Source organism: Furipterus horrens, unplaced genomic scaffold, assembly GCF_987537825.1.
Source record: "Furipterus horrens unplaced genomic scaffold, mFurHor1.1.pri manual_scaffold_2, whole genome shotgun sequence".
NCBI lineage: Eukaryota > Metazoa > Chordata > Mammalia > Chiroptera > Furipteridae > Furipterus > Furipterus horrens.
Genome location: NW_028327172.1, coordinates 65,150,491 through 65,174,027, shown reverse-complemented (window position 1 = coordinate 65,174,027; position 23,537 = coordinate 65,150,491). Strand labels below are relative to the sequence as shown.

The following is a 23,537-nucleotide window of genomic DNA, read 5'->3' as shown; positions in this document are numbered from 1 at the left end:
GAATAAATAAATGGACAAACAAATTAAGAAACCAGAACATCTCTCAGAAGTTTAATTGTGCATAAAGGATTATACTATTTCAATATCCTGGTGAGTATATTATTTAGACTATACTATATACAACTTGCAATTAAACTTCATCTCATAAACCATGTTTCAGCTCCATAGATGTTCTCTCTGACTCAGGGTCATTGAACTGTTCAAATCCATTTTGCATAATGCTCTGAGGCTAATCCTCTAAGTACTACTTTCAACATCAATCCTTTACTTGGTAAAATAATGATGTACTTCCTACTCCTTTAGGTCAAAGTTACATTATCTACATTTTCCCCAAATAATTCTTTTGTGGAGCTTTTACTACTCAAGTTGGCCCCATCTACCCACCGAACTCATTCCTCTCAGCTACCACACAAACTCAATTCCTCAGTGCGCTATACCTGGACTGTTCTCATGACTCCTAGTTTCCCTGCCTCAATCCTTCTTATACACAACTGATTTATTAATTTTCTCAAAGTACACATTAGACATGTCACCAAAGTGTTCAAAAATCTTTAGGGGTTCCTTATTCTTTTCTCAATTAATTGCCAAATAACACATTATGTTAAACTTTCTGTTTAATAATTCTCACTATTCTTTTATAACAGTGGTACCTTTTTATTGGAGGGAGGTGTCACTGACCCCTTTGAAAATCTTTTAAGAGTAATTACCCCAGGAATAAATACAAAAATTCATATATAATTACAAGACGTTCTTGGATCTCTGACAATGTTTCCATGCTTTAACCAAATTGTACTTCTGCTCTTTACATACTTTTTATTTATAACAGCCATTATTACAACTCTTATCAAAATTATTCATTCTCAGCAATCCATCTAACATGTTACTTTCCCCACAAAAACATTTTTTAGCCACCTCCCTAATTAAATATGACCTTTCTTTCCCTCAAAATCCAAACCACATTCAGTTTATACTACCTTTGTTATGTTTACTTATGGAGTGGTCTTACTTTCTTGATAAAATTTAAAAGTCTATGAGGTAAGGTATTATGGCTTATTTATCATTTGTAGCTCTCTGCAGAACCTAGCATAGGAGTAAAGGTATAGTAAGAATAAATAACAATAATTGTTTAATAAACATTTATTGTAATTTTCTGGGCTGCTACATTGCAAAACTCCAACAGGCACCATGATCAACACCGTCTATGAATTTATTTCTTAATACATGTCTGAAATTTCTTAGTTACAATTTTTTGGCCCAGGTATGTTTCAGAATTGAGAATTGTTTAGATTTTAGAAAAATAATATAGAGCAAAACTGCATAATGAAATACATTAATACTTATGTAGCAAAACACATGAATATTCACACAGCCTATAAAATGTAATTCTGATCAGGTTTTGCTGCCAAATTAATTCAGGTCAGGTATCATTGACAAGTGTCTACAAGATTCTTGTTTGTAAGGCTTTGGGGGACAATGAGATTGTTAACAAGGAATTGTGGGCTTCTCTCAATTCTGGGCTCTATCCAGTCAGGCTATTCCTTAATTTATGAATCAAGGTGACCTCAAGCTTTTACTTGGATTTTTCTCCCATAAATGTCATTCTTTCAACTTCTGAGGGTACCTGAAGGACAAAAGTGGTGTGCTAGACAGCACTGTGGATCAGAGGCTACCTCAGACTACATAGAGCTAGTACAAAGGGAAATCAGGCACCAAGATGACAAGTAATAGCAGTCTATGCAGGAAATTCTTGTTTAAAGAACAAAGAAAAAAAATATATCATTATATCACATCCCAAGAGTAAGCAGTAGATGTGGTTTCTTTTCCATATAGTCATACCAAATGGGTAAACTTATTTTTACCTAGAATTACATTACTGTTTGCTTTTCCACAAAATCATATATTTTAGAAACATTTTCACATCTGTAATATAAACAGCTAGTTTACTCTTTCTAAATGTCACAGATCATTTCATTGCAAGGGTACATCAAAATTTATTAATCTTCTAAAAACAGATATATAGGCTACTTTTGGTTTCTCATTATTGCAAATAATGTGGTACTAAACATCCACAAAGAGGTATTTCTACACATTACTTGAGTTCTTTTTTTTTTAAGGACCAGTTTCTAGAAGAATTGTTGGACCAAAGTAATTAATACTTCTCATAGATAATACCAAATTGCCTTAAGACACTCAATTGGTCATTTACTTATTGTTTTAGCAATCTGATAACCATAATGCACATTATTATTTTAATCATAATAATTCTTAGTGAGTTGAACATTTTCACACTTCTATAAACTATAGGTCTTCATGTTTTTTGTTTTGTTTTTTTGGCTATTTGTCTTTTTTCGTGGTGGTTTGTAAGAGCAATTTTGCATATTAATAATAACATTATTTTGATTTATACATGTGTTCTAAATAGTTTCCCAATTTTTCCTTTGATTTTTCTATGTTTTTGAGTTAAAGAAGAAGTTTAAAATTTATTTTAGTAGCAAAATTGAACAAATTTGATTTTGAAGTCTGGATTTGATCTCCATATTTAAAAGTTTTGTTACTGCAAGATTATAAATACATAACTTCATATTATCTTTCCATGATTTTAAGGGTCTTTTTCCATGAAAAAAGAAAAACAAATTGTTGACCGACCTGAAATTTTTTGTTTGCATAATAAGCAGGTAGTCCCAAGACCATTTATTGAATAACCCATTTGAAAATAAAAGCTTACCTCTTATTTTTTGAAGATTGTGACCAAGTCCTACTATCTCCCATAAATCACCTTCCTAACTATTATAAAACAAAATAAGTAATCTTGTCCAGCACTGAACTTCTGAGTTTCTCTTCACACACCCACACAAAAGTGGAAATAAGAACAGATAGTGACCATAAAGAATTTAGCATGTTTTTTGTTACATAGAAACTGTCATACTGATGTCTATTGGTACTTTCTTTCCTGATCCACTACAGCACTCCAAGTTTGCATCACACAATTTAATCAGGCAGTATGGATTGCCTGTTAGTCAGTCACTTCCATACGCACTGCAAGCTACTTGAAACGAAGTCAAGTGTACCTTCTGCCGTGGAGGCAGTAAGTAGCCAGTTGAGAGTAGGAGCAAAGGCCCCAGGAATTGAGTTCTGCTCTTACTTCTCATTAACTGAATGAACCTCACTGAAAAATGAGAAAAATAGAGCCTGTCGCAGGGGATTACTGTAAGGGTTAAATTAGTTAGTACTTGTAAAAAGATTAGAAGAGTGCCTGAGTTTGGTAAACACTTAATAAGTGAGAGCCACTATTTTTGTTTTTTTCTCTCTTTACTCAAGAGCCACTATTTTTACACTTTAGTTTTTATGTCTCTCACAAGTATTATAGCACAGTTTTGACCTCATGGTCCTCACTCACTATTTATGTAATCTCATAAGTAAATCACTTTGTCATAGAAGAATAAATAACTTTGAAAGTATCTTTTCCTGAATAAATAATGATTACTATTGAGTACTATGCTCCAATAAAAATGTATATAATTCCTTAAAATGTTATATAAAGTATATAACACCAGAGATGGTAGCAGCAGTTATGAATTAAATTAGACTTCCAGTCAAGATGGAGGTGTAGGTAAATGCAGCTCACAAAATTACAGCTAAACTACAGAACAAATATCACTCAGAACCATCAGAAAATTGAGCTGTATGGGAACCTTACAACTAAGGAATTAATAAAACCATGTTAGTCCAGACAGAGAGGGGGAATGGAGGGGCAGAGATGTGGAGATATGGAATGAACAGGTCCCAAACCCACATGTGGTGGATATAAAATGGAGAGATGTCTCAGGAATGAGAGATCCCAGCCCCACACCAGAGAACCCAGCTCAGGTTTCCAGTGCCAGGAAAAAAAGTCCCCATAACTTCTGGCTGTAAAACCTGTGGTTGGTGGGTCAATGGAAGGAATAGCGAGATTCTCAGGCCTCCCCTCTTGGGCCCGCCCCTGCACTTGGACTGACTCAGACTCCCTCCCTCTGGGCTCCAGCAGTGGGGCAGCACCTTGAAGGGCACCAGTGGCAAACAGGGAGAAACTGATGTGTCTCATATTAGGCCAAGAGCTGGAGGACAGCTTCCTCCCAGAAAGAACTGCAGATAGTGGCCATGATACCTTTTCTGAGGTTTCCCCACATAGAGTCATAGTGTGGCGGCACTCTATCTGACTCCAACAACCTGGCTCATATAGTAAGCCCTCCCCTGATGATTACCTAAGGGTCTGTTCCATCCAACTTACAGGCCCACTCAAGCAGGTAACAACGGTTTTTCCATATGAAAGGCTAGGACAGGAGCAGGCTTCAGACTTTCCTAAATCCAGTCAAACAAGCAACAGCTGAACCTAGCTCCCATACCTCTTGCTGAGTCGCCCCACACTCAACACTAACAGCAGCCATCTGTAGGTCACTTTATAGCTTATGCCAAGGGGCCTCAGACAGAACACAGGTGGACGCTGACCTTTGCCTACACCACCTGGGAAACCCCAGAGACTGCACACTCAGAAGACAGTTACAGACCTAGTTGAAGCACCACCAAACCATCTCCACAAGCCATGGAGGGAGGTGTTTGCTGGCCAGGGATCACAGCCAGTCCTAACCAGCTGTCTGAACTGGGTAAAACACTCCTATTGACCTGCTGACAGCAATCAAGACTCATCTACAAGATAAGGGAGTACTCAGCCCTCAGGAAGTGTGCACCTTGAGAACCCAGCTGGGGGGGATAGGAGAGGCTGTGCCACTGGACCCTATAGGACACCTACTACATTAGACGACAATACCAAGACACAGAGACAAAGCATCTCTACCTAATACATAGAAACAAACACAATGAGGCTACAAAAATGAGGAGACAAAGAAATATGGACCAAATGAAAGAACAGAATAAAACTCCAGAAAAGAACTAAACAAAATAGAGATAAGTAATCTATCAAATGCAGAGTTCAAAACACTGGTTATAAGGATGCTCAAGGAACTCAGTGGGTACTTCAACAGCATAAAAATGATCTAAACAGAAATGAAGGAGACACTAAGTGAAATAAAGAACAACTTTCAGGGAATCAACAGTGGAGTAGATAAAGCCAAGGATCAAATCAATGATTTGGAACATAAGGAAGAAGAAGACATCCAACCAGTACAGCAAGAAGAAAAAGAATCAAAAAAATTGAGGATAGTGTAAAGAGCCTCTGGGACAACTTCAAGAGTTCCCACATTCACATCCTAGTAGTGCCAGAAGGAGAAGAGAAAGACCAAGAAATTAGAAACCTATTTGAAAAAGTAATAAAATGAAACTTCCTTAATTTGGTGAAGGAGATAGACATACAAGTCCGGGAAGCACAGAGAATCCCAAACAAGTGGAATGCAAAAAGGACCATACCAAGGCACATCATAATTAAAATGCCAAAGGTTAAAGATAAAGAGAGAATCTTAAAAGTAGCAAGAGAAAAACAGTTACCTACAGGGGAGTTCCCATAAGACTGTCAGCTGATTTCTCAAAAGAAACTTTGCAAGCTAGAAGGGATAGGCAAAAATTATTCAAAGTGATGAAAAGCAAGGATCTATAACTTGCATTACTCTATCTAACAAAACTATCATTTAGAATGAAATGGCAGATAAAGCGCTTCCCAGACATGGTAAAGCTAAAGGAGTTCATCATCACCAAACCATTATTATATAAAATATTAAAGGGACTTATTTAAGAAAAAGAAGATCAAAGCTATGATAATTAAAATGGCAATAAATACATAACTATCAAAAATTGAATCTAAAAAAACTAAGGAAACAAGCAGAATAGAAACAGAATCATATATATGGGGAACATTGAGATGATGGCCAATGGGAAGAAGCATTTGGACGAATGGGGGAAAAGGTACAGGGATTAAGAAGTACAAATTGATAGGTACAAAATAGGCAGGGGGATGTTAAGACCAAGTATAGATAATGGAGTTGCTAAAGAACTTATATGGGTGACTTATGGACATGAACAAAGGAGGGGGGATCACCATAGAGAATAGGAGGTCCTGGGTGGAGGGGGATAAAGGAAGAAAATTTGGGACAACTGTAATAGCATAATCAATAAAAATTTTAAAAGAATTATGGTAAATTAAAAACCTGCATTTGAATCTTAGCCTCAACACTTTGTTCTACCCTATGTGTATAGTCATCTGTGAAATACAGGTAGTAAGAGTACCTCTGCCTTATAAGATTCTTGCAAGGATTAAATGAGGCAATACACTAAAGCACTCAGAACAATGCCAGGGTTATAATCAAGGATAGTTGTTCAAATAAATAAGTGTCTTAATAAACATCAGGATATGTTAGTGGAACAAACTGAAATCCTTCTAGATTTGTTTAATTGACTAGTTGGTGTGTTATCCAAGTCTTTGGTATAACTCATATTAAAGTATTCTTCTGTTCACTAATTATAGGACAAGTTTTTATTGCTTAGTTTTATTTTCCTTCCTGGTTTTATACATGTCAAAGACAGTGATAACATACATATTTATCTTTGTAGTCCAGTACAAGCAACTTTTAAATGTATCAATACACTTATCTAGAGTGAATAAATCAACAAATTACATAATTTTAACAACATTAAAGAAGCTAATCATTCAGTTCACTTAGAGCTGTATCAAAATAATCATATTCTGGAAAGAAAAATGAGGCCTGAACTCAAAAAGGCAAGAGCAAAAATACTCAAGCAATGCCTTAATAAGAGCAATTTAATACTATGAAGTATTGTGCAATATTTAAAAGAACAAGCTAGAAAAACATAAAACTATATACAGCTTCATGCCTTTGTTGCATAAAAATAAGATAAAGAATGAAACACAAATTATAATATGTGACACTTTATGTATTAACATATCCAAAACAACATATTTCACACACACACACATAACACACACACACACACACACACACACACACACACACACACAGAAAACAGAGATAGAGGTATAGAGGAATGAATGGTAGGGAAGAGAACAGATTAAAGGTATTGATCAAAGAGGACTTAAGCCTTATTGGTAATATTTAATTTCAAAAGGAAAATGTATTGTGTGTTACCTGAATAATTAAAGTGCAACCACTTAAAGGCTGGGGTTAGCATTAGCACATATGCCTTGATACTAATGTTTCTCCCTCAGGTTCTTACAGGGCATAAGATGCAGGTTCTGAAAGAAGCATTAACAATGAGGAAACCTACATAACCAAATTTGAGCAGATTATACCAAATGCTATCTTTCTAACCACTTTCTTTTCAGTAAGGTGAAGGTTTACTTTAATAGGTCATAACGCAAAATTGTGCTTAAAACCAGCTTACTATTCAAACTAAATACTAAACGAAGAGACCTGCAGCTAGAGAATAAATTGTTTGATCTGTTATTTATTAATAATAATGTTTATGATTATTTATAGAGTTTAAAAGTGAGGTGCATTGGATTAGCATATTTATTTTCAGGGTAACAAGAAAACTGCTATATTGTAGACTCTGTTGGAGAGAAAATTAAAATTAGATTGTTGGTAAAATATCTTCTCAAAAGCCCAAATATTAATCAAAGGAATTATGATGGAAGGGACCCTTACAAAAAATGAAAAATATCTTATAGAGGCTTTCATTTGTCGATGAAAATTTGAATGTACAAACAGAGCATATTTCAAAGTAAGTAAAGCTAGAGATACTACATAGTGATAAAAGAATCAGTTCTCCAAGAAGACCTAACAATCCTTAATGTGTATGCATCTAAGAACAGAGCATCAGGGAGAAATAGATTAATCCATGATTATAGTTGGAGATTTCAACACCTCCATATCAAAAATGGACAGCTCTAGCAGGCAGAAAATCAGTAAGGACTAGTTGAACTCAAAACCACCAATCAATCTCTCTAGACTACTTACTTCATCCAGTAACAGCTCAATACACATTTTTCTCAAGCTTGCATGCAATATTCTCTAAGACAGACCACATTTTAGATCATAAAACATGCCTAAGCAAATTAAAAGAATAGAAATCATACAACGTTTGCTCTCAGACTTTAATGGAATTCAACTAGAAATCCGTCATAGAAAGACAACCAAAACATTGTGAAACACATGGAGATTTAACAACATATTTTTAAATAACACATGTTAAAGAAGAAATACCAAGAACAATTTTAAATAAAATAAAATTAAAATAAAAATTATCAAAATCTGCGGTATACAGCAAAAGCAGTGCTAAGTAGTAAATTGACAGTATTAAATGCATATATTAGAAAAAATATCTGAATTCAATAATCTAAGATTTTACCTTAGAAAACTGAAAAAAAAAGAGAAAACTAAATCAAATAAAGTAGAAGAAAAGAAATAATAGAAATTAGATGAGAAATCAATGGAATTGTAAACAGGAAATCAATAAAGATAATAAAACCAAAAGCTGGTTCTTTGAAGAGATCAATAAAATTGATATGCCTCTAGCAAGGCTAATTATGAAAAATGAGAGGGAAGACATACATTACTACTATCAGAAATGAAAGAGAAGACAACACTATAGATCCACTAAAAAAGATAATATAGTAATAGTATGAATAACTCTATGCTTAAAAATGTGATAACTGAATAAAAGAAACCAATACCTGAAGAGACACAAGTTGCCAAAACTCATGCCAGAAGAAACAAATGATTTAAATAGGCTCATATCTATTGAATAAATTGAATCAATAATTAATCGTCTTGTAAAACATAAAGCACCATGACAAGATGGGTTCCTTAGTGAATTCTACCAAACATTTAAGAAAAAAATTATACTAATTCTCCATAATCTCTTTCAAACGATAAAAACTGAGGGAATATTTCCTAACTCATTCTATGATACCAGGACTACCCTAATTCAAAACCAGACAACGACATTATAAGAAAACTACAGGTTAATATCACTCATAAACATAAATGCAAAAAACTTAAAAGAATATTAGCAAATGTGATCCAAAAATTATAAAAATAATTATATATCATGACCAAATGGAATTTACTCGAGGTATGCAGGGTTGGCTCAACATTTGGAAATCAATTAATGTAATCCATCATATCAACAAGCTAAAAAAATCATTTGATCATATCAATAGATGCAAAAAAAGCATTTGACAAAATGCATCATTCACTCATGATAAAAACTCTCAGTAAACGAGAAACAGGAATCTACACAAAACCTATAGCTAATGTCATACTAACGGCAAGAAACTAGAAAAATTTTCATTAGATCAGAAACAAGGAAAGAATGTCCTCTCTTACTATTCACTTTCAACATTGTAGTGGAAGTCCTACTAATGCAATAGGACAAGAAAAAGATGTAAAAGTTATATTCATTGGAAAGAAAGAAAGAAAGAAAACTGTTTGCAGAGGACATGATCATCTATGTAGAAAATCTGAAAGAGTTGACAAAAAACCTTCTGGAACTAATAAGCTAGTATTGTAAGTTTGCAGGATACAGGGCTAATATGTAAAAGTCAGTCAGTTACTTTCCCATATGCCAGCAACAAACAAGTGGAATTTGAAATAAAAAATACAATACTAATTACATTAGCACTCCCCCAAATAAAATAGGTATACATTTAACAAAATATGTACAAAATCCATATGAAGAAAAACCACAAACTTCTGGTGAATGAAATCAAATAACTAAATAAATGGGTAGAAATTCCATGTTCATAGATACGAAGACTCAATATTGTCCCTATAAGTTCCTCCCAATATGATTTACAGATTCAATGCAATCACAATTAAAATTATTTTATGAATATTGACAAACTGATGTAAAATTTATACCAGGAAGCAAAAGACTCAAAATAGCCAACATGGTACTGAAGAAGGAGAATAAAGTTGGAAGACTGATACTACCTGACTTCAAGACTTACTATAAAGCTACGGTAATCAAGACAGTGTGGTATTGGTTAAATAATAGACAAATATATCAATGGAACAGAGTGGTGAGTCTACCAACAGCCCCACGTAAGTATCGTCAACTGTACTTTGACAAAGAGGAAGGCAATATAATGAGGCAAACATAGTCTCTTTAAGAAATGATGATGGAACAACTAGACATCCACATGCAAAAAAATAAATCTAGACACAAACCTTACACTCTTCAAAAAAATTCATAACTTTTTATAAAACACAAATTTATAAAACTCCTAAAAGATAACATAAGAGTAAATCTAGATGACTGAGTTTAGTGATGACTTTTTAGATATAACATCAAAGTAATAATCCACAAAGAAATAATTGAGAAACTGAATTTTATTAAAAGTAAAGTTTTCTGCTCTGGAAAAAGTACTATCAAGAGAATAAAAAGACACAGAATGTGAAAAAATATTTGCAAAAGACATTTGGTAAAGGACTGTTATCTAAAATATACAAAGAACTCTTAAAGCTCAACAACAGGAAACAAGCCAATCAAAAAATGGGCCAGAGATGCTACAAACACCTCACCAATGAAGATACACAATTAGCAAATAAATATATGAAAAGAAGTCCCACAAAATATGTCATCAGGGAAGTGCAAATTAAAACAACAAGATAGCATTACATAGCTATTAGAATAACAAAAATCCAGAACACGGGCCATATTAAATGCTAAAAGAATATGGGGCAACAGGAATTCTCATTCATTAGTGGCAGGAATGCCAATTGATACAGCCACTTCGAAGACAGTTTGGTGATTTCTTAAAAAACTGAACACACTCTCACCAAATGATCCAGCAATTACACTTCTTGGTATTAACCCAAAGAAGTTCAAAACTTATATACATAGAAAAACCTGCACATGTATGTTTAGAGCAGCTTGATTAATAATTGTCACAACTCGGAACCAAACAAGATATCCTCCAGTAAGTGAATGGATAAATAAACTATTACATCCAAACAGTGGAATATTAATCAGTGCTAAAAAGAAGCGAGCTGTCAAGCCAGGAAAAAACATGGAAAAAACTTGAATGCATATTTCTAAGAGAAATTATATGACATTCTGGAAAAGGTAAAACTATGGAGGCAGTAAAAGATCCATGGTTGCCAGGGATTAAGGGAGCAGTGGGCAGAGGTATGATGAAGCAGAACACAAAAGTTTTAGGACAGTGAAACTACTCTGTATGATACTACAGTGATAGATACACATACAATATCAAGAGTGAACACTAATATAAACTGTGGACTTTGTGTGATTTGTGTGGTAGGTTCATCAATTATAACAAATGTATGACTCTAGTGGTGGAAGTTGATAATTTGGGGAGATTATGCATGTGTCAGGACAGGAGGTATATGGGAAATCTCTGTATGTTCCTCTCAATTCTGCTCTGAACTAAAACTGCTCTAAAATAATAAAATCTCTGATCGCTAGCCATCAAGGAGATGCAAATTAAAAAAAACAATGAGATACCACTTGACACCAGTCAGGATGGCCATCATCAACCAATCAACAAAAACGTGCTGGTGAGGATGTGGAAAAAGGGAACTCTAGTGCAACTGTTGGTGGGAATGCAGACTGGTGCAGCCACTATGGAAAACAGTATGGAATTTCCTCAAAAAACTAAAAATGAAACTGTCTTTTGATCCAGCAATTCCATTTCTAGGATTATACCCAAAGAATCTTGAAACACCAATTCAAAAGAACCTATGCACCCCTATGTTCATTGCAGCACTATTTACAATAGCCAAGTGCTGAGAACAGCATAAGTGCCCATCTGTAGATGAATGGATTAAAAAACTATGGTAAATTTACACAGTGGAATACTATGAAAGAAAGAACTCCTACCATTTGCGACAACATGGATGGAACTTGAAAGTATTGTGCTTAGCAAAATAAGCCAGGCAGTGAAAGACAATACCATATGATATCACCTAATACAGGAAACTAATGAACAACACAAACAAATGAACAAAATAGAACCAGAGGCATGTAAACAAGGAGCAGACTTACAGTGACGAGGGGGGAGGGGTGCAATAAGGGAAAGGATCTGGTTAAGGAACTAGTATAAAGGGCTCATGGACATGGACAATGGGGTGGGGATTGACCGTGGGAGAAGGAGTAGGTGGGGTGGGGGAGGGAACAATGGGGGAAAACATGGGACAACTGAATAGAAAAACAATAAATAAATTAAAAATTTTTTTGAATGTTCATTACTTCTTTTTTGGAAGTCATAGTGAGAATTATGTTACCAAATGAGTTTTCATTTTTAGTCTTTGACACCAACTCTACTCAACTTTGAAGCAATACATCTTTCATAGAAACATTTCACTTCTGTACAGTTTCCTCTGTGGTCTACATATGATGGTGGTGTCTCTCTAATTCTGGAAGACTTTTCCTACCATCCTCATCTTCTGACAGAGGAGTCAATTCTCTGGTTATCCAGGCAATTGCATAAACTAATAACTTAGTATATCTTTAATTAGTTACACGCTTGCTAATTGAGAGAATGTCACTTTCCTCTACTATATTATAAACTCCACTGAGGCTGCAGCCAACAGGGCTATTCTGTGTTATGGCTATTTCAACCAGTATCCAACATAGTGTCTTGCATATGCAAGTGCTCAATAAATATATGATTAATTAATATAATACATGAATAAAAACAACCAAAAAGATGAACTAAGGGACATTAAGGGAATTAAGCCAGACAGAGAAAGACAAATACCAGATGGTATCACTTAGATGTGAAACTAAAAACAATAAATAAAAAAAGTCAAATTCTTAGACACAGAGAGCAGAAAAGTGGCTGCCAGGGTCTACAGGGTGAGGGAAATAGGGAGAGGTAGGTAAAACTTTCAGTTATAAGATGAATAAGGTCTGAGGATCTAATGTATACCATGGTGAATATAGTTGATAATACTGTATTGTATAATTGAAATGTGTTAAGACAGTAGAGCTTTAATGTTCCTGCCTAAAAGAAAAAAAGGTAAATATGTGAGGTGATAGATGTGTTAATTAACTTGATGGGAGAGTGATCCTTTTACAAGGTAAATGTATACCAAGTCATCATGTTTTACACTTTAAATATCTTATAATTTTATTTGTCAACTAGACCTGAATAGAGGTATGAAAAAATGAGAATAATAATAAGGCAATATAATTTAAAATCCATCAATACCTACTTAGCCTAGTTATCTGCTAAATAATATGCTTCAACTGTATCACAGTATTTGCCCAACCATATTCCATGAAATTTACCCATTATAAATGCTGTCACAGTGTCAAGCATCCAAAGAATAAGAGTTTGGCATCATTAGTTATGATGATTGGTTCATTTAGCAAACAGTTGTTTATTGAATATCTAGTGTATTTCTAGCATGGTGCCAGTCACAGTGTATAGAGAGGTAAGCCAATGAAAACTGATCCTTTCCTTCTTAATACCAGGTCACACTAGCCTGCATTTGTAGGACTGACAGGTCATTATGACTTACCTCCTTGAGAGGTCTCAAGACAATTCTTGACCATTTACTTCCTGGTTCACTCAAAGCCTTAGTAAAGGAATGCAATGAGCTATGCAAACAATTGCTTTTTTTGGCTAATATATTTATTTTTAGCTTAAAGCAGTTCATCTCCCCCCTATCCCCAGTTTTTGAGTGGTTTCTTTTTCCTCTGCCTCTTCTGTTTTCTATTTCATACCAAGGGAAATCCAGTTTTCCTGAGTGACTTTTTCATGTGCTTTATCATCTCCCACTCCCAACTTAGAGGACAGGCAGGGAAACTGACTCTTATCCCCTATGTCTTCACATCGCTGCCTTCAATGTGAAGTGAATGTCATCCATTCTTTAGATCATTCAGTCCTCATCATCCTTAGTATTGCATTCTTCTTCAATGTTCACTTCTCCCTTCCTAGATATTTTACCACTTGGCTCACATTTTTCCTTCCAGCTCTTTACTGTTTTTTTCTTTGAAATTTAAACCACATTTCCTATTATGGGAGAAAGTATAATGGCTAAGAGCACAGATTCTGAAATCACACCATTTGAGTTTGAATCTTGACTCTAACACTTTAACTGTGATTAAGGCAATTGAATATCCCTGTGCCTTAATTTTCTTATTTGTAAAGTGAGTACTAATAATCTACATTTTAAGGATTACATGAGTTAAGACCCATAAAACATTTAAATAGTTACTGGCACATAAGAAAGCACTCTAAAATGCCAATACCATTGTTATCCTTGGTAACATTAATACCCAAATTGTTGACTATTGACATAACTTCTGGACATATTGGCATCCAAACATCATTCTACTTGAACCAACTTGTCCACCAGTTCTACTTTACTCTAAGATTTAAAATATTGTACTTCTCTCCAACTACAAAAATCCTTTCTCATCCTTCTCACTCTTGAAAACTCCCAGAACCTTCTCTTTCTTCTCTTGCCTTAAATCACTGATTCTTTCCCACTTATTCCAAACATTAGCAACCTAACTTCCCAAACTTTAACTCTCATAATTTCCTAATATGAGTCTTAATTAGTTTAAACTTAATTTCTCCTCTCTTCTTTGAACACTTAAAAGCTCTCAATGCCCAGAGATTGATAAACTTACTTTAATAACTAAATTTATATTTTCCATGAAGACTTTTCCCATCATTCTAGTACACATTCCATCCTACAACCACCTTCTCCCTGCCCAAACACACAAACTCCCAAACCACACAAATCATATACACTTTACAGAATTGCTTATCTGGGCATTTAGTGACAATTTCTATTTTGCATACATATATGTTATCTCCTCCATTCTTTTATAAACTTCTTTAAGGTAAAAGCAATACCAATTGAAGCTGACAATATGTTAAGCATTCTTTTAGAAATTTACACGTATTGACTCATTTAATCTTTATAACAATCTTAAGAAGTAGATACTGTTATGCTTATTTTATGTCTAAGGCAGAGAAAGGTGATCTCAGGAAAAGAATATATTTGGCACAGCTCTAAAATAAGATGTATGTAATAATTATTGAATGAATGAACTTACTCATATAGTTTTGTAATCTTGCTCTAGTTTCATGAATGATGTATCAACATTTATCTAGAGTACCTCTTTGTAAATATTGCCAAATAAAGATGCTTCATTTCTACTACTCAAGACTAAAACAGGACCATGACAACATTAGAGGTCTAACAAATGTTTTCTAAGAGTAAATCTGGGAAGGCATTTTTTAGGGTTTTAGATGCTAGTCTGAGAATAATGATGTAAAAGCATTTGCAATTTAGTTAGGGAGTGGTTGGTTCTATATGCAATTTCTGAAGTAGCTTTCAAAGATTAAATAACACTTATCATATATCTACTTGTTCACACAATCTCTGAATAAGAAGTATTGAAAGTAAAGATTATCTAAACTATGTTGACTAACTATCAGCTACTAACTGCTTTTGTGCTCTTTGGAAACTCAGATTTATATGGAACTTTTTATTTGTAAAAAGGAATTGGGCTTAGAATAGACTGGCCTTTAGGGGATTCTAAGCTGGACATTCACTTATAAAATTAATCTATTCTAAGGAGACTGTAAGAATGAAGGAAATCATATTAATGCAGAAGAAAATGTTCAAGAAACCAGAACCAAAGTCAGATGGAAACAGTAACTCCAAATATCCACTGGAGACTAGACTCATCCACACAGAGAACTTCCATCTATAACTATGACTAACCAATATCAATGGGAAAGTTAAGTTGTCCCATTTTCTCAAGTACCCCTTTTCATTGCTTCAATTAATTTAGAATGCAATTAAGACCTCCTGAAGCTGAATACATATGTTCAACATCTGTTAAATACATTCATCATTTGGGGGGAAACATAACTCTAGCAATATACAAAGCAAATATTTTTATGAAGAATTAATTTCAGTAGGAGAAATATGAATCTGTTACTAAATAGTTGGAAATCATTTTCATCAAAAAGTCATAATAGTTGTAAAGAATCACCTGTTAGGCATCTACAGGGACAGGAAATTATTTTGTTAAATACCATTTAGGTTAGTATTATTTTGGTGTAAATGTGCATTTGAAAGCCCCTTTCAGGTAAAAATCCCCCACACCTTTCTTTTCTACTTCTAAGTACAGGGCTCTTGAAATGCAAAGACTTGACAAAAAGCAAACAAACAAACAAACAAAAAATGCAGACATTCATGCCTTTGCTTCTTGGTCTATGTGTGATCTCAGAACTCCAGAGGAAACCCTAAACTCATGTCAGCTCATTATAAAATACATTTATTGTTAAAATTCAAATGTTAAATGATCTTTAAATGTATTTATATTTTCACATATAAATGTGATTGGCTGTTTAGCATTTAGTGTAGCTAGAAAGACAAAAAACATTTTCTATGAAAGTTCAAGTCTGAAATACACTATCCAAGCCAGTTCAAAATCATTAGATAAATATGTAACTTAGATGGTGTTAAAAGTATGAAAGTTTTACTTAAAGCAAAATACTTCTTTAGATATTATATTACTGTGATGTCTAAGTTTTTCATTTTCTTGAAACTGTTTATTCCTATCTTCTTACACACTTACAAAAATACACTAAATAAAAAGTTTTAAAATTGTTTAGAATTAACATTATATGAGTATTACGTAAATATGCATGTAGGGAAGAGACAAAATCATGTAGAAAATTTTTAACTACATAATATATAAGCACATATACACAATACTCAATTACATACATATACAATTTTGATTTTTACCATTTTTCTTTTAATTAAAATTTTAAATTTAATGTACTATATAATAGAAATATAAAATATGATTAAAACAAAGATGTTTCTTTAAAGCTAAATAGTTAAAGCTAAATAGCACTGTTTCCAGGATTAATATGACTTGTGTCTAATGTTGAAAATGTTAGTCAAATAGTATGCGATTGTAATATCCAACTGCATTAAACTTTGAGTATTATAAATAAAAAATCGTGAAAAACATCATCATGTTTTAAGTTATATGGAAATATTTCCATTTCTTAGAGAGAGGTGATAATTAAAATCTATAAAATATTAGATGGTCTACAATTAAACTAACAATAAAGGATCAGAGGAAAGAAGCCTACCTTCCATTGCCCTTTTAAAGAAGACCTTGCAGCTCCCACAGGTAAGGACACCATAGTGACATCCTGATGCTTCATCCCCACAGATTAAACAAATCTTCTGAGGTAATGACTCAAAGCTGTATTGTGGGCTCTGGCTGGCTTCTGAATCTGGCCTTGAAATGCAAAACAAAACACTCCATTTATTTTTAGGTGCAACATTATCTAATATCAAAGTTTCTTAACCCTAGAGTTGACAGAATGAAAAGGTATTATAAAAAATAGAACTGTATATGCACACATTTGAAATAAATGCAAATTATACTTGCAAACTAAATTCCTTATTGGATTCACCAGACTTGCAAATTATTAGCCATTCATCAGTAGCACTAACATAAAAGAACAATAAATAATATACATTTCTTTTTGTTCAGGAAAGTTTAATCTTACTTACCAATGTTTTTGTTCTGAGTTTTAAAACTCAACCCCGTAATGATTGTTTACTTTGTATTTGTCATTTTAAAGGATTGTTCAATATATTGATACTGTTTTGCCTATTCTCAGCACTTAAGGTTCTTTTTCTTTAAAATCTCATTCCCTCAGTGTGTAAAGCAAAATTTTTTGAAAACCGGTGTGAAAGTTGTAGCGAATCCGGAACAGTATCAGAATACAGTGCACTGCAGTGGTTGATATTTAAATCCATAATTTAAACATATTACACAAATTAATTTTAATCTTGAGATGCGTTTCAATATTGAACGGTTCTGGCCGGCTACTCTACCTACGTCAAGTGCCACCCCTGCAGGTGGAACAGTGTCTTAAGGTCGCTCCCAGACAGACATGTCCAGTAAAAGTCTTTCTATGAAGAGACTCATTTAATAAAGCCCCAAACTCGCTGCACCCTTTCCGCTCCAAGGGGCTGCAGCGAAGCTAGTGTGACGCCGTATAAAGTCAGGGCTGGTCTTGTCTGCGAACCGCGCATATTTGGAAGAAAAATGTTTTCGGGAGGCACGCTCCAGAAGGGGCATATTGTGCGCACCCTTTGTGTCCCCAAAAAAGTGAGAAGGAGGGGAAAAAAGGAAGTCAAATCACCCCGGTGCCCCGTCCAGGTCACCCACCTTCTCGCGGCCACTGGGGGGAACCCTGGCCGGGCGCGGAGGGTCGGGAGCCGCGGGCCGCTAGCCGTCGGCACCGCTAGCCCTCGGCAACGCTACCCTCGCGACACGCAGGCGCCCCGGCCCGGGCCCGCTCACCTCAGGTAGTTGAGATAGGGCGGGTAGACCTGCGACAAGCCCTCCTTGAGCACAGCGGCCGGGTAGCTGAGCTGCGGGATCCCGTTGATGCTGAGCGGCGGGTAGAGCGCAGGGGCCGCCCCGGCGGCGCAGACGGAGGTGGCGGCGGAGGGCAGGGCGTCCCGCGGCAGCAGGCAGGAGCCCCCGCCCGGCGCTTTGCAGGGCTGTGCCGGGAACGCGCCCGGGTGCGGCGGCGTGGCCTCCGCTTTGTACAGCATGCATTCCAAGGTCGACCCCGACGGGGAGGGACAAGGGACAGCGGCACCGGCGGGTGCAGCCGCCACTGCCGTTTCGCCGGGTCGGGACGGCTGTGCTCGCGGAGGAAGCGGGGGCGGCGGCGGCGGCGGCGGGGCGGCAGCCAGCTGGAAATCCGGGAAGACCGTGGGGCTGGCACCAGTCACCAGGTACGGCCGCGGGGAGCGCGCGGAGGCCTCGGCGCCTTCCTCCTCCTCCTTGATCTTCAGGGCAGGCGGCTGGAAGTCACCGTAGAGCGGGAACGCGTCGTCCTTGGGCTCGGAGTCGGACGGGTACGCGCAGTCGGGGAAGTCGCCGGCAGCGACCGGGGTGGACGAGGCAGAGGGCGAGCCCCGCGGCGCAGCAAAGGCGCTGACAGCCGGGGCCCCGCCGTCATAGCTCTCGCCCTCCAGCAGCTGCCGGGTGCGCGTGGCCAGTAAGGCCGGGTTGAGTGGCAGGATGGGCAGGGGGATAAAATCCATGACCGTGGTGGTGGTCATCGGGGAGCGCCCGAGCGCCGCTGGCGTGTCTTGTTCCGCCAGGGCGACCCTGGGCGCCGAAAAGCGGGGATCTTCCTTGGGGACCAGGGCGACGCCTCCTTCGGCCGCCCCAGGAGCGGTCGACGCGGTTGGCCCCTCGGCCGCTGCGCTTCCCAGAGGCCGCGGTTTGCCCTTCAGCAGTGGACCTACCGAGCCCTCGGCCTCGGAACCATCCTCCTCCTCCACCTCCACCACGGCGGGCTGCGCGGACGGCTTCACTGCGGCCTCGGGCCAGTGATGGGCGGCAGAGGTCGAAGGCAGCAGCTGCCGGGACGGTGACAGGCCCCTGGGCAGCACTTTATAGGCAGCTGGCGTCCCGGAGCTGTCTCCAGCCTTGCTCTCTGGACGGCTCATGAGCGAGGGCAACACCCCGTGGGTGGCGGGGACAGCCTGGGGCTCTTCCGGAAGCTCGGGGCCAAACAGACACCAAGGGCTGGTGGCCTCGTAGGCGGGAGGGCTGGCGTGGCTCTGCCCCGGACCTGAGGGCGCCAGCAGGGTGTCCAAGACACTGTCCAGCAGCCCGCTGTCCTTTTCTGGGGGTCTAGAGCTGCCACTACCTGCACCTCCTGTGGCTTCAACTCTGGGATACACCCCCTCCACGTTTGACAGCACCTGCTGGTCCAGCGTCTTTCCGTCCAGGGTCTGTCCCTGGCAGGGCCGAAGGAAGGGAAGCCCGCCCAGGGAGACTATGGCCAAGGCGTCCGAGGTCTGGCTCGCCTGGAAGGGACCAGCGTCCGGGCGTCCCAGCAGAGGAGATCCGACCTGGGTGGGGGAGGGCGCGCCGCCCACCACGTGGGGAGCCCGGGAAGCCTTTGCCTTCAGCTCTGTCATAATGACCTGACTCCACTTTTCTCCTCCCCTGTCTCAAGGGAGGAGGGATAGGGGAAGGGGGAGGAGGTGTTGGGGATATAGGAGCAGCTGGAGGAGAAAATAGGTGTTGAATTTGGCCGGACCGGGCGGGGTTCGGGGTGGAGGATCTCCACCTCCTAGGTCAGAAGGGGGCGGCGCTGGTCAGCTACTGCCCTTGCGCTCCATTTGGTAGGCAGGGGAAGGGTGGCAGTTGTTCTGTCCCCGAGGCAAGTGGAGAAAGCAGGACCGGTAGTGGCGGGGTCTCGTGTCCTAACTGGGAGAGTTCTCCAAGAGAGTTCTCTGACTTGAGTCCGAGGACGGGAGGCACAGAGTACTCACAAGGCGGCACTCGAGCGGCGGCGGCTGCGAAAGCAGTTAGTTGCGGCTCTATCTCCCGACTTTTTCTCCAGTTTCGAACCCGTGCTTGCCGTGTAGCTCCCAATCCCTGGCTGCGTTCCACTTCCCTTCTCGCTAAACCCCTGGGTCTGCTTGGACCTCTCAGTACAGCCCGTTGTCAAGAAGAGTAGTGTTTCTGCCGGCTCCCTATAGCTGGCGACAGTGATCTCTCTGCAGCTCACTTTTCCGGTCAGTCCAAGAAACTCCTGTGATTGCAGATTCCACTCAAACGTCTAGTGAAACGTTCTCATAGAGAATGCTGTTCACGCACCAGGTCCTCGCACGCTCAGATAGTACAAGGCTTAACTGGAGTAGTGACAGCTTTGGACTGGCCCAACAGCTTTCTAATAACGCCTCCTCCCTATCTGGAGGCCCCGCCCAAAACCCCTCCCTACCCCAATTACGGACCTGATCTGAAATTCTGGAGTTGGTATTCCCTACTGCTAGTCTGAATTCCACTCTGCATAGCAGGTGCTGTGGGATGGAGCTTCATCAGCCTGTTAGATTTTGTACTACCAATTAAGAATTACGCCCAGTCTAACTGGAAAAACAAATGGATTCCATCAAAAGCTGAGTTTTCAGGATTTCAATTTTGTAAAAATTTCATATAGAGGGAGATATTTGGCTACATTATCTTTTAGAATAAATGTATTGAGGATGATCCTAAATAATATATGAGATTCCCCCCCCCCTTCTGTCCCTCTCTCCTGTGACTTCCATAAAAGTGAGTACTTACAAATTTCTCTTACTAGAGTCATCATGTCCTGCTCTCCTTGAATAAGGTGGCATAGAAGTCTGCAAGTGGCATATAGTTGACAATACCTATCTACCTATGCAAAAAGCTTGGATGTTGTGGGTCATACTTTGATTTGTCCTGAGGGATGCATTCCAATTTTTAATAAATAGCACTTTAAGAGAACTTTTCTTTAACTCTAGCTTATATCCTGTGCTAAATCTTAAGTTTCTTAAAAGAGATATTGAACAGTAATTTCTTCCTTCAATATTCGTATTCTTAAAATAATTATCTTTGAGTTTTTTAAGCACCTCTTACTTCATAAATATATGGTAGAGAGAGGGGGATTATTGCAACATATTTGAGTTACAGAGTCATAAACTGAATCTCTGTGTTGCACCCAAGACTATTAAGTATCTTGACATAATCCGAAATATATCATGTTCAAAACTAAATTAATCATTTGGAAAGTTCCTCAAGGGCCTCTCTGTACTGGTGCCCCACAGGTTCTCTCGGCCAGATGTAGAGAGTACAATGGAAGTCTCAAAGACTTCAGGATGGTCAAAGCCACTGGAGGTCAGGAGCCTGGACCCCTGAATCACCTGAGGAGGGTCCACATCAGTGAGAAATAAACCTATCAGGTCAGGCCACTGGATATTGGAACTGATTCCAGCAATTAGCTTACTCTGACTAATTTTAGATATAAAGGAGTTAGGCATGTAGAGGAGGAGTGAAGAAAATTATAGGAAGCAGATACAATATGTTCACAGGACCTCAAATAGCAAGACATATGGGAACTGCAACAAAATCATTATGGACAGAAGATAGAGTAAACGTTGGAATGGAAAACAATGAGGCTAGAGAGGTGAACTAACTTATTATTGTCAATACCGTTATTGTTGTTTTGGGGCTTTCCTCTTTCCAATCCATTTTAACCCATTTAACATGCTCTACTGAGATAAAATTCACATACCAGTTAGTTCACCCACTTTAAAATGTACAAGTCAATGGTTTTTAGTATATTCATAGTTGTGTGATCATTACCCCTATCAATTTTAGAACATTTACATCACACACACACACACACACACACACACACACACACACACTTTATGCCCATTGGCAATCACTGCTCAATTTCCCCTCAAAACTTCCCAGCAGCCATTAGTCTACTTTCTTTCTATGGATTTGCCTTTTCTGGACTGTTCATATTAATGGAAACATTTTATATGTGGTCTTTTTTACCAGCTTCTTTCACTTACCATAATACTTTCAAGGTTCAGCCATGTTTATAGCATGTATCATTACTTCATTTTCTTTTATTGACAAACACTATTTCATTGCAGAGATATAGCACATTTTATTTATCAATTTATCACCTGGGTTGTTTTACTTTTAGGCTATTATAAACAGTCATGTACACATTTTTGTATAAACATATATTTTCATTTTTCTTGGATATGTACCTAGAAGTAGAATTACCGATCATATGGTAACTGTAGGTTTAATCTTTCTTTAAAGTATATTTTATTGATTATGTTGTTACAGTAGTCCCAATTATTTTTCCCTTTGTTCCCCTCTGCCCAGTACCCCTCTTCCCTCCAGCAATCCCACCCCCATTAGTTCATGTCCATGGGTCATGCATATAAGTTCTTTGGCTTCATTGTTTCCTATATTATTCTTAACTTCACCCTATTTTGTACCAAACATTTATGCTTCTTAATCCCTGCACCATTTCCCCATTTCTCCCCCTTCCCTCTCCCAGCTGATAACCCTCCAAATGATCCCCATATCTATGATTCTGTTCCTATTCTGGTTTGCTTAGTTGGATTTTGTTTTTATTTTTTAGATTCAGTTGTTGATAGTTGTGAGTTTGTTGTCATTTTAATATTAATAATTTTGATCTTGTTCTTAAGTAAGTCCCTTTGACATTTCATATAATAATGGCTTGGTGGTGATAAACTTCTTTAGCTTTACCTTCTCTGGGAAGCATTTTATCTGCCTTTCCATTCTAAATTATAGCTTTTCTGGATAGAGTAATCTTGGTTGTAAGTCCTTGCTTTTCATTACCTTGGATGCTTTTTGCCAGTCCCTTCTTGCTGGCAAAGTTCCTTTTGAGAAATTAGCTGATAGTCTTATAGGCACCCCTTTGTAAGAAACTCTGCTTTTCTCTTGCTGCTTTTAAGATTCTCTCTTTATCTCGAACCTTTGGCAATTTAATTATGATGGGTCTTGGTGTGGTCCTTTTGGGGTCTAGCTTGTTTGGAACTCTCTGTGCTTCCTGAACTTGTATGTCTATTTCCTTTGCCAAATTTGGAGAGTTTTCTTTCATTATTTTCTCACATAAGTTTTCAATTTCTTTCTCTTCCTTTTCTCCTTCTGGCACCCCTATGGTTTGGATGTTGGCATAATTATAGTTGTTCCAGAGATTCCTAAGCCTCTCCTCATTT

At 38.0% G+C, this 23,537-nt stretch overlaps 1 protein-coding gene across 2 annotated transcripts in view; it reads right to left on the bottom strand.

Annotated features, from left to right (window-relative positions):
• PGR (progesterone receptor) overlaps positions 1-19,940 on the bottom strand; it is a 106,858-nt gene extending 86,918 nt beyond the window's left edge. For both annotated transcript variants that reach the window (XM_090267832.1, XM_090267833.1), the window contains exons 1-2: positions 18,298-19,940; positions 17,069-17,220 (exon numbers count right to left, since the gene is read on the bottom strand). In XM_090267832.1, coding sequence (XP_090123958.1) covers positions 17,069-17,220; positions 18,298-19,940 — 1,795 coding nt within the window. The remainder of the gene's footprint in view (positions 1-17,068; positions 17,221-18,297) is intronic.
• Positions 19,941-23,537: the final 3,597 nt, after the last annotated feature.